This window comes from Littorina saxatilis, linkage group LG9, assembly GCF_037325665.1.
Source record: "Littorina saxatilis isolate snail1 linkage group LG9, US_GU_Lsax_2.0, whole genome shotgun sequence".
In the NCBI taxonomy this organism is placed as follows: domain Eukaryota; kingdom Metazoa; phylum Mollusca; class Gastropoda; order Littorinimorpha; family Littorinidae; genus Littorina; species Littorina saxatilis.
In genome coordinates this window covers 44,403,151-44,414,711 of record NC_090253.1, presented here as the reverse complement: position 1 = coordinate 44,414,711, position 11,561 = coordinate 44,403,151, and the positions used below count along the sequence as shown (strand labels likewise).

The following is an 11,561-nucleotide window of genomic DNA, read 5'->3' as shown; positions in this document are numbered from 1 at the left end:
TTGTTGTCATGTTCGTTGTCGTGATTGTTGTTGTTCTCGTGTTGTTGTTTTTGTTGTTGTTGTTGTTGTTGTTGTTGTTGTTGTTGTTGTTGTTGTCGTCGTCGTCGTCGTCGATGTCATTTGTTGTTGTTGTTGTTATCGTCGTCGTCGTCGTCATCGTCGTCGTTGTCAGAGGTTATTTCTAAAGATTTCATTGATAGTCTTTGTTCTCGTCACCAAGACTTGCTAAGAACAAGCTTGGAACAGCAAGAGTTCCAAGAACAAGATTAGAACAACTCATTACATCATTACCAGTACGTCATTTGTATTTAGAACACACTTTAGAAAAAAACTCTTCAGCTACAAACCAGTCACCCTCACATTTCCGAGGTGTTTGTCTAAACCACTTACTGAAATGTTTTGAGGTTTAATGACCATACACATGTTGAACCGGTGAGTGTCTTCCGCTGCTTAATTCGCAAATAACTATTTTATTAAAGTCCGCTTGAAACGCTCAAAGATGCAATTCCATGTTAAAAAGTGACAAAAGTTTCACATTTTCCCGTTGTAACAGCTTCCGATGATATTATATGAAAATTCTGATCCTCTGAGAGGATTCCCCGAAACAAAATCAGTTTGTACGCCTAATTTTAATAGAATTGTCCAAACAGTGTCGCTAATATTGTGCTAAAAGATGAATTCTAGAACAATGTTCACAGACAGACACCACTTAGCAAAAAAAATTTCAGTGCTGGGAGATGAAAAAAAAAACTACCTCGCTACGCGCGGGCTCCGCCCGCGCTCAGCTTGGATAACGGGCATTTATAAAGCGCCTTATCAGAAGTTCAAAGTGCGTGACAACAATACATGTATTAAAAAAATGCATACAATCACTGTCAGATTCAAACAACACATCATGCACATCTCACATCCCCAGACTCTATGCTAAGGCCAAAACAAAAAAATTGTCTGTTTACGGTATCCCGACCGACCCTATTTTTTCGCGCGACCCTAGACTTTTTTTGGCATTTAGGGAAGAAAAGAAAAAAGTCTGTTTTTTGGCAAAATAATTTAAAAATATGTTTTTTTGGGAAGAAACAAAATAAAAATAAAAATCCCGACCTACCGACCCTATTTTTACATTTAGTCAAGTTTTGACTAAATGTTTTAACGTAGAGGGGGGAATCGAGACGAGGGTGTGGTGTATGTGTGTGTGTGTGTGTGTCTGTCTGTGCGTGTGTGTGTGTGTGTAGAACGATTCAGACTAAACTACTGGACCAATCTTTATGAAATTTTACATGAGAGTTCCTGGGTATGATATCCTCAGACATTTTTTTAATTTTTTTGATAAATGTCTTTGATGACGTCATATCCGGCTTTTTGTAAAAGTTGAGGCGGCACTGTCACACCCTCATTTTTCAATCAAATTGATTGAAATTTTGGCCAAACAATCTTCAACAAAAGCCGGACTACGGTATTGCATTTCAGCTTGGTGGCTTAAAAAGTAATTAATGACTTTGGTCATTAAAAATCTGAAAATTGTAAAAAAACAAATAATAATAATAAAACGATCCAATTCACCAAATTTACGTTCATCTTATTCTTCATCATTTCCTAATTCCAAACACATATAAATATGTTATATATATTTGGATTAAAAACAAGCTCTGAAAATTAAAACAAAACAAATTATGATCAAAATTACATTTTCTAAATCAATTTAAAAACACTTTCATCTTATTCCTTGTCGGTTCCTGATTCCAAACACATAGATATGATATGTTTGGATTAAAAACACGCTCATAGAGTTAAAACGAAGAGAGGTACAGAAAAGCGTGCTATCCTTCTCAGCGCAACTACTACCGCGCTATTCTTGTCAATTTCACTGCCTTTGCCACGAGCGGTGGACTGACGATGCTACGAGTATACGGTCTTGCTGAAAAATTGCATTGCGTTCAGTTTCATTCTCTGAGTTCGACAGCTTGACTAAATGTTGTATTTTCGCCTTACGCGACTTGTTTTTGGCCTATGTTACCGTAAACAGACTATTTTTGTTGGCTCACGTAAGTGTAGCCTATGCGATGCTAACTATTGTCTGTCTGTGCGTGCGTGCGTGCGTATGTATGTATGTCTGTGGTAGAAACTTTAACATTTGACTGAACACCGAAATACTAATTTTACCTGGTTATTATTTAAGCAACAGCTTCAAAGTATTGAAGCAATGATCAAGATTTCGTCGGCACGTATGTAGTTAAAGCGTGTATCCAAAGAAAACGGGTGGTGGGGGGTTTTGGGGGGGTAAAAACAGGTGACTGGTTTGTGTCGTGTGTGGTATGTAGACCAGGTCAGGGGTCAAGGTTAGGTCAGATCGCGTGAAGGATTGTGGTATAGATACAGTTATCACCGAGCTGCAGTTCGCCGATTCGGAGAAGACGATTTTACATTGTTCGGTTTCGTAGCTCCAGAAAAATAGATAAAGAAGATACCAAAGGAGATTTCCTACAGGTTAATCTACACAGCGTGTTTACAGTGTCTGCGCGAGGAAGCGCAGCGCTGTCGAAAGCGCAGTGTCGATCTGGCCATCTCAGGCAGTCGTGTCCCCGTAAGTAGGCTACAGACAGACAGATCTAGATCTAGTGTCTCGCACTCTTGCATCGTGTCACCTATGCTTACTGTGTGTGTGTATGTGTGACGGAGTGATTGAGTTTGTGTTACTGTTTGTTGATTTCTTACGTGAGCCTTGAAGGCTTCGCCTCTTGTTTTTGTTTGGCCTAAGGAACTATCCGTAATGTTGTTGGAACAAGTGAGTTTTCAAATTGGACTTAAAAGATGAAATGGATGGAGAGTGACGTAATTGAAAGGGGAGTGAATTCCATAACTGAGGGCCATGATACGAAAACGTGCAGAAGCCATGGGCCTTGCGTTTAAAGCGACCTTGACGGAGAAGTCGAGCATCAGAAGAAGAACGAAGGGTGCGAGAGGGAGTGTAGAGGGAGACCAGTTCCGAAAGATAGGCAGGTGCCGATTCAGAGATGATCTTGTAGCAGAAGCAGGCAGCTTTATACCTAATACGTTCAGACACAGGAAGCCAGTGAAGTTCTTTCATGAGAGGAAACAGGTAGAGATAGAGCTTCGAACTGGTCCATGGACTACACATGAAAATACAAGAAGCAATGGTCGTGCAACACTCCCACTATTCTTGTTTCAAAAATAGTGTTAGATAAACATAGTACATGTCTTCTTACCATCCCGAAGAAGGCAGTTACATGCCGAAATATTGATACAAAAGTACCTAACCTGGTTACTGGTGTGTTTTCGTTTTTATTTAAACATAGTACATATGACCCACTTACATCCGGTTAGTCTGGACTTGGATTGGAATGTTAGGCTTTGATTTTGCTGACATAGGGTCATGCACACGCTTTGCATAGGATGCCAATGTCAACTCGTTCACATCGGTGTAATGTACATAGTAACTCAGTATCCATTTCATGATTACATGATTTATTGTCGTGTTGAATGTAATGCAGAGGTATGGATTTTGTACTAATTACTGTACACTGAAAAAACCGTTGTTTATTTGTTGTTGTGTTAAATGAAACAGGCACTACTCTGCACTAACTTAGACGACGACTAATCACGGTGAATATGTGTTATCTCCTTTGACTATATTACTAAGTTGAAAAATGTATCGTTTTATTTTGTAGTATCAAATCGCTTTTGGGGGAAAAGAAAATAATTAGTACGGAAGTTCTTACTTGCGAACATGTCAGATACAAAATATCCTTCTGAACATGATTTTATTTTCTCAGTGTAATATTATTTTCAAAAGTAAATGAATAACGTTTTCATATTAGGGAGATTTAAAAGACAGCACGTTTCGTTTTGCAGCTCGTTTCGTTTGGTGAATGAGTCACCCCGCGAAACGGAACGTGAAACGAGACGGCATAGGCCGCAGACAAGATTTAGATGTATTCACGTTTCGTTTCGGAATGAAGGAAGGGCGATAAATCTTCAAGTGAAATTATCACGTCTGTCCTCGATCAGAATGGAAAAAAAAACCTAGGAGGTGGTCCAGAATCGGGCATACTTTGATTATTTTCAGTCCAAATAAATCACACAGACTTTGTTTATACAAAATCACATACGAAGCCAGAATAAAAATTCGATGCGATGACCTACTTCTGCTTCGCCATTTGCTTTCTCACCATGAAGTTGGATAAATGTACCAGGATCAGCACCCTTCAAAATATTTCAGTTCACAACAGTTGTCTACCTCCAATGAACACATTCTCAGCGCTGAAAGACTGTGAATATTCAAATATAAAGTAGAAAATTTGATTTGTAATAATATAAGGAATAAAAACAAATTAAAAAAAAATTAAAATAAAAAGCTGAAACTAATGTGTTGTTGCACACGGTTCTCTCCCTCTTTTGCATTGTGGGCCGCTCATGGCTTCCCTGTCTCATGGAAAGCTGAGTGTCTCACACAGATCTATCCTCTTCAGCAATTTGGGCCAGCACCTGCTTCAAAAGGCGCTCGTCCCGGCCCCGCCTCCGTCTCTCCAGCAGCATGTTGATGGTGTAGAGAAAGGGGTTGAGGGCGGAGTTGAGCGGCAGCACCAGGATGGCCAGACCAACGCTGACCTCCCCTGGCACGGCCACGCCCCTGGCGGCCAGCAGGCCCAGCAGACCAATGGGGAACCAGCACAGGAAGTCGGACAGCGCCACGCTCACCAGGCGGCGAGCGATCCTCAGGTCCGCGGATTTCCTAGAACTGTCCGTGACGGCCACGCTGTTGGTTGGAACATAATGGTATTGATAATGTTCACACATTACAGTCAAGACCATAATATTTTAACTATATATCTACAACCAAACATCATCCTCTCAGTTTGATATTGTATTTATATGTTCACATGTCAACGACACATTTAAGATGGAGAACAATAATCAAGACATTTATCATCAGTGCTTTTCTCCCTTGAAATTGTTAGGGCAGGGCTTTAGTGATCAAGTGTGGACTTCTTTACTTTTTTCCAACCTAATGAAAATACAAGAAACAGAAAAATCAGAGTAGAAACGTAAAACCCTGAAGTAAACCAACCATTCAATCGGTATTGTTTTTTGTGTTTTTCTCAGTATAATAATCAAAACTGTTACGAAAATCTCCATGAAAACAAGTACATGTACAATGTTGTAGTTAGTTCTTTTTGGGCCATTTGATGCCATTATGTTGATTGACATCGTGGTGTAAATGTATACTAATGGTTTGACACTGTCAAGGGAAAAGTGTCAAATACCTTCCTTCTCGTGCAAACACTAATGTTAATCAATATAAATTCGTCTAGACTTTAACATGTGATAAGTGCATCCTCAAACTTAGCTCCGTACCACACTTAAAGCAGCTGGCTGTTTTATGTGCATACTGGACATATTTTGCAGCATTGTTCGCAGATTTCAAAAAGCGCTAACTAAAACAAAAATTCCAAAGAAAGCAGCGAGACTGTTGATACTATGTGACCAGTTGTACGGATTCTTTCGCATGTAAACACCTAAACTTCTTCTTCTTCTTCTTCTTCTTCTTCTTCTTCTTCTTCTTCTTCTTCTTCTTCTTCTTCTTCTTCTTCTTCTTCTTCTTCTTCTTCGTTCATGGGCTTATACTCCCACGTTCACTCATGTTTTTAGCACGAGTGGATGTTTACGTGTATGACCGTTTTTACCCCGCCATTCAGGCAACATACGCCGATTTCGGGTGAGACATCTGGGTATTTTCGTGTTTCTATAACCCACCGAACTCTGACATGGATCACAGGATCTTTTCCGTGCGCACTTGGTCTTGTGCTTGCGTGTACACACGAAGGGGGTTAAGTCACTAACAGGTATGCACATACGTTGACCTAGGAGATCGGAAAAATCTCCACTCTTAACCCACCAGGCGGCAGCGACCGGGATTCGAACTCACGACCTCCCGATTAGGAGGCCGACGTCTTACCACCACGCCACTGCACCCGTCTAAACACCTAAACGAATCTTTTGTGATTTACATGACGGCCTACACGGTAAGGAAGATGACTTAAAACCAACTGACCTGTCTATGCTGTTGGCGCTGATGGCGGCGTAGATTGACGCCTGGCCCACGGCGATGAGCATGAAGAGAACAAAGTTGAGGACGATGATGACACCGAAGGCGTACTGCTGGCCGGGGAAGTCTCCGCGAGTGACGGGCAGCGGTATGCAGATCCCCGTGCGGCTGTAGAATGACCAGTGTGACGTCACAGGCAGCAGGGGCACAGCGGCCATCACCATGGCAACCAGCCAAACGCCCGTGCACGTGAGGTGGGCAGAGCGAGTGTTGAAGCGCAGCGAGCTTAGCGGGAAGCGCAGCACCAGGAAGCGGTCCAGCGTGATCAGGCAGATGATGAGGGCCGACACCTCGTTGGACACCAGCGACAGGTACCCCGCCACACCACACCCGGCGCTGTGCCTCCACCCCACGTCATCCCACAGGTAGCTACCCCGGTACAGGCGGTCAGCCACCCCGATCACGGCCAAGTACACCCCCATCAGAAAGTCGGAAAGGGACAGGTGGGTGACGAAGACGCTGAAGCCCGACTTGCTGCTCTTGAGGTAGAGCGTTCTGACTACGAAGCAGCCCACGTTGCCCAGCAGGGCCAGGGCGGCGAAGATGGACAAGAAGACTCGGTACAGGTCAGAGCGGAGCAAAGACTCACACGACGACAATTCGTCAAAGGGAGCCCTGCAGTTGACCAGGTTGAAGCCAGGGGGCAAGGTGGCCTGACAGCACAGCTTGTAGTTGTCAGCGGCCACAGACTGCAGCCGGTCCAGGCCGGAAAGTAGGTCACGCGGAAAGTGGGTCATGGGGCAACCTTCAGTGTCCAGAACGCGGAGAGCGGGAAGTGAGAGCAGGCCTTGTCCGGTGATGCGATCCACTCCGCAGTGAGAGAGATTCAGGGTGTGCAGGCCTGGGAAGATAGAAAACTTCTCCGAGTCCAGTGTGGTCATGTGCACGCCAGACACGTCCAACGTTATCACAGCAGGGAAAGACAGATTTTGAGAATGTGAGTCAAACAAAGACTGGAGCGGGTTTCCAGACAAGAACAGGTGTTGAAGATTGGGCAGTCCGCGAAGATGACCCGCGCTGACGTCATGCAGGCGGTTGTGGCTGAGGTCAAGGCTGCGGAGGTTAGGGAAGGTCAGGTTGCCGACACTCCCAAGGCCGCACCCTGACACGCTCAGGTGGATCAGGAGCGTGTGATCAATCACCCGTGACGGCGTCAGAGCGCTGCCGCTGGCGTCGAGGTATCTGATGTCTGGGTGAAGCATGTCTGCCGGGAAGGGCGTGTGACAGACAACACTCAGTCCGTGGCACGTGCAACCTGGTGGGCAGGCGATAGCACAGAACAGCTCGTCGTCGTCCTGCGGACACTGGTACACGCCGTCGCACACGTGTGTTGGGTGCAAGCAGACACTGGAGCCGCGGCAACGATACAGACCACGACACGACACTCTCCCACACCCCGCCTCGTCCTCTCTACCGGGGCAGTCGTTCACGCCGTTACAGAGGAGGAAGAGGGGCAGGCAGTAGCCGTCGTCCGCACACTGGAAGTGTGTTTCTGGACACGGCGAGGAGGAGCTGTTCGCGTCCAAGGACTGAGACAATGGAGTGATGAGGAAGGGGAACTGGTCATTCTTTGTAGAGGAGAGAGGGATGAAGTTGACCAGTGCGGGGGAAGGGGGAGTGCGGATGTTCTGCTCAACGTTGAAGTGACACTGATCTTCGTCTGACCCATCGAGACAGTCCTGCTGGCCGTCACACAGCGCTGACAGAGGCACACACTGCGACACACATAACACATCATGTACCGATTGGACTTTGTATTTCTCTTCTTTGGACCATGTGAGGTTAGAAGCCGACTAAACCTCAAATCGAGCAGAAAATGTGCCAAGACTTAGGAACGGAGTGTGACGGGCGGAGTGGCGGGGTGGTAAGACGTCGGCCTCTTGATCGGAAGGTCGTGAGTTCGAATCCCGGCCGTGGCCGCCTGGTGGATTAAGGGTGGAGATTTTTCCGATCTCCCAGAACAACTTATGTGCAGACCTGCTAGTGCCTTCTCCCCCTTCGTGTGTACACGCAAGCACAAGACCAAGTGCGCACGGAAAAGATCATGTAATCCATGTCCGCGTTCGGTGGGCTATAGAAACACGAACATACCCATCATGCTTCCCCCGAAATCGGCGTATGCTGCCTGAATGGTGGGGAAAAAACGGCCATACACGTAAAAACCCACTCATGCACAAAAATTAGTGACCGCGGGAGTTTCAGCCCGTGGACGAAGAAGAAGAAGGAACAGAGTGCGTGTTTATGTGCGTTCAATCGTTAACAGTCATGTGCTGGTGTTGAAGCCAGTCACGTTACCTAAGGGATCCCCTATTTGTTGGAATTACGCCTCTTCCTTATGTGCAAACAGAGTAGAATACCTCAGAGCTATATGTTGTCTGTCCGCTTCCCTCTTTCTGTATGTCTGTCTGTTTGTCTGTCTGTCTTTCTGTCTGTCTGCCTCTCTCTCTCTCTTTCTCTCTCTCTCTCTCTCTCTCTCTCTCTCTCTCTCTCTTTCTCTCTCTCTCTCTCTCTCTCTCTCTCTCTCTCTCTCTCTCTCTCTCTCTCTCTCTCTCTCTCTCTCTCTCTCTCTCTCTCTCTCTCTCCCCCTCTCTTTTTGCTGACGATTCTTCTCTTCATGCAAGTGGAAAGTCTGTTCCAGTTATAGAGTCCTCCCTTCAAACAGCTTTAAACGATGTAAATAACTGGTGTAGTGCTAATGCTATGCGTGTCCATCCAATGAAAACTAAAAGTATGGTAATTGCAACCATACAAAAACATCAGATTTCTCCACTCAAACTAAATCTTACTATTGGTACGCAATCAATTGAACAAGTTCAACAGCATCGCGTTTTAGGGGTAATTATTGATGGTGAATTCAAGTGGCAGGCACAATTACAGCATATTTGCAAGAAAGTAGCCAAGAACGTTTTCCTCCCATCCAAGTTAAAGCAATTTACGGACAGAAGGACTCTGGAAATGTTCCACCATGCTCATGTAATGCCTCACATTAATCATGTTTCGACGCTCTGGGATGGCAGCAGTGATGTCCACTTGAACAAATTAGACTCTCTCTATCGTCGCTCGGCCAAACTCATCGTAAAGGATAATGCCTCAACAGATATGAAATTAAAAATGCTTAACTTTTTTCCACTGGCAAAGCATCTCAAGTTAAACAAAGCCATTTTCATACATAAATTGTATTACGGTAAAGTGCCGATTTACATTACATCATTATTTAATAAAGCTACCCACAGATATGGGTCGGTCAACTTGATCCCACCGATTCCACGAATTGACCTGTATTAGACCAGTCTTGCTTTTACGGGTACCTCAGTGCAGTATGTCAGTTGGGATCATGTTAAGAATCGCAGTGTTTTTCGCAAAATCGTACTTGACAACCCCCAGTAAAAAAAATTCTAAAAAAAAAGGTTAATAAGGCTGCCACCTTTTTTCTTTGCACAGATGTGTCCATATTGCTCAGAGGAACCTGTGCACAAAATGTGTAATGTTTCTGTCGAGCGATTTGAACACACAAGTAACTTAATGTCTGAGTAGTTTAACGCCTTTTGATTTACCACACTTAGTATTACGTCAAAGATATGCTGTGCAGTGTATATTCTGAACATATTTTTGTTGTACTATTGCTACATAATATGTTCGATTGCTACCAGCTTGTATTCATAATTACCTGCATAGTATGCATTTGATTTTATGAATAACCACATATGTATGCTCTACATGCCTCATCATCATCATCGTCATCATCATCATCATCGTCATCTTTATCATCACGTGCTGAAGTTTTCCGACCTCCTTTTGTTTCTTAACTTTTTAACTTTTTTATTTTTAATGTTTTAATTATATAATTGTGTGTCTATGCGTCCCAAGGACAGATTGTAAGAAAAGGCGTAGCCTTAAATCTTAATCTTTGTTAAATAAAGTTCAATTCAATACAATTCTCTCTCTCTCTCTCTCTCTCTCTCTCTCTCTCTCTCTCTCTCTCTCTCTCTCTCTCTATTCCCCCTCTCTTTCTCTCTCTCTCTCTCTCTCTCTCTCTCTCTCTCTCTCTCTCCCTCTCTCTCCCTCTCCCCTCCCTCTCTCTCTCTCTCTCTCTCTCTCTCTCTCTCTCTATCTCTATCTCTCTCCCCTCGCTCTCTCTCTCTTTCTCTCTCCCCCTATCCCCCTCTGTCTCTCTCTACCTGGGTGGATGTAGCACACTCTAGCGGTGTTGAGCCAGAACACGGAGCAAAGACACAGAAAGTCTCATCACTGCCGTCCGCACACTGCTGACGGTGGTCACATACCAAGCTGTACGGCACGCGCTGGGACCCCGCGCTGCACGTGAACATGGCAGGCAGTGACGTCATGGGGAATGACGTCACGGGGACCGGACATGACGCACGTGAAGGAACTCCCCAAACCTCACTGTCTGCGTAACCATGGCGACCGGCCCAACACGCGCTTTGCACGTCACAGGCCATGAAAGAATGAGTCAGGTGACCTCCCGGACACGCGACAGCCGGAACAGGAAGTGACGCATTTCCCGAAAGTGCCACATGGATGCTTGAGCTTTTCCCCGGGTTTTCCTTGTGTTGTTCTAGATGTGTGGACAGACTATCTTGCTCGCACAAGATGTCCACATATTGTTTCTTCACATCACATTCTTCCCCAAGGCTGGCAACAAAGTCAGTAGATTCTTGTGTAATAATGCTGCAGAATGACCCACTGTACAAAGTGGCTTTGGCGAAGAAAGCCACCGTTCTGTCTGCCCACAAAATAGTGTGCCTGTATCTGTTTTAAGAAAAAGAGGGTAAAACAAATGTACAAAAGATGCATGCATACTATAATAGCAGAGTTAAGAGTGAATGAACGAGTGTGAAGGAGGGGGGGGAGGGGGAGGGGGGGGGGGTCGAACATACAGACAGTAGCCTCGATGAGTCTTCTTGAGGGCATTCAACGGTGACAAGTTTTCCCCTTGTCTAACTCCACACAAACTGGGAAAATATAAACACATCCTACGATTGAATCGCTGCCGTGTGACCGTAGCTTAAGACATAGGTATATGTTGCGTAGCCTTATCATGACGGAACAGGCAAACTTGAACAAACACCTCACATGTAGGGTAAGACAGAGGGCGTATCGTGTAGCCCTATGTATACAGAAGTAGGTGATCGTCTCTGGCGTAACAACGACTCCACTGCCTCCCACTCCCCCCGGGTGTTGAGCGAGGCCAGGTAACCGCCAAGTCGCTTGCACACACGGTTCGAATCCCTCCATGACCGCAAGCTTCCTTCGGTGTGAACGTAGACGTAGCACCTAGGACAACATAGTTGGTGGTCATGGGTAGTTGGATGGGTGTGGGTGTGTGTGTGTGTGTGTGAGAGGGGAAATAGGCTATGTGCGTTTGTGTTTGTGAATGTTGAAAGGGGAGTGGGGCGGAGAAAGAGAGAGACAGATG

General features: G+C 45.1%; 1 protein-coding gene across 1 annotated transcript; it reads right to left on the bottom strand.

Moving 5' to 3' along the window:
- Positions 1–3,798: 3,798 nt before the first annotated feature.
- On the bottom strand, positions 3,799–10,882 carry LOC138976194 (G-protein coupled receptor GRL101-like). The gene is made up of 3 exons (XM_070349040.1): positions 10,303–10,882; positions 6,071–7,839; positions 3,799–4,774 (listed from the first exon to the last, which is right to left on the bottom strand). The coding sequence occupies exons 1-3, from the start codon at positions 10,582–10,584 to the stop codon at positions 4,465–4,467; spliced, it is 2,361 nt and encodes a 786-aa protein (XP_070205141.1). The 5' UTR covers positions 10,585–10,882; the 3' UTR covers positions 3,799–4,464.
- Between the last annotated feature and the right edge of the window lie 679 nt (positions 10,883–11,561).

What these genes read in the sequence shown, in the direction of transcription:
- LOC138976194 (XM_070349040.1), bottom strand. Translation starts at nt 10,584, where the DNA reads ATGGCCTGTGACGTGCAAAGCGCGTGTTGGGCCGGTCGCCATGGTTAC. An exon ending in AGTGTGCTACATCCACCCAG is followed by an intron (nt 7,840 to 10,302) that starts GTAGAGAGAGAC and finishes TGTGTGTCGCAG; the next exon opens with TGTGTGCCTCTGTCAGCGCT. An exon ending in AGCGCCAACAGCATAGACAG is followed by an intron (nt 4,775 to 6,070) that starts GTCAGTTGGTTT and finishes TCCAACCAACAG; the next exon opens with CGTGGCCGTCACGGACAGTT.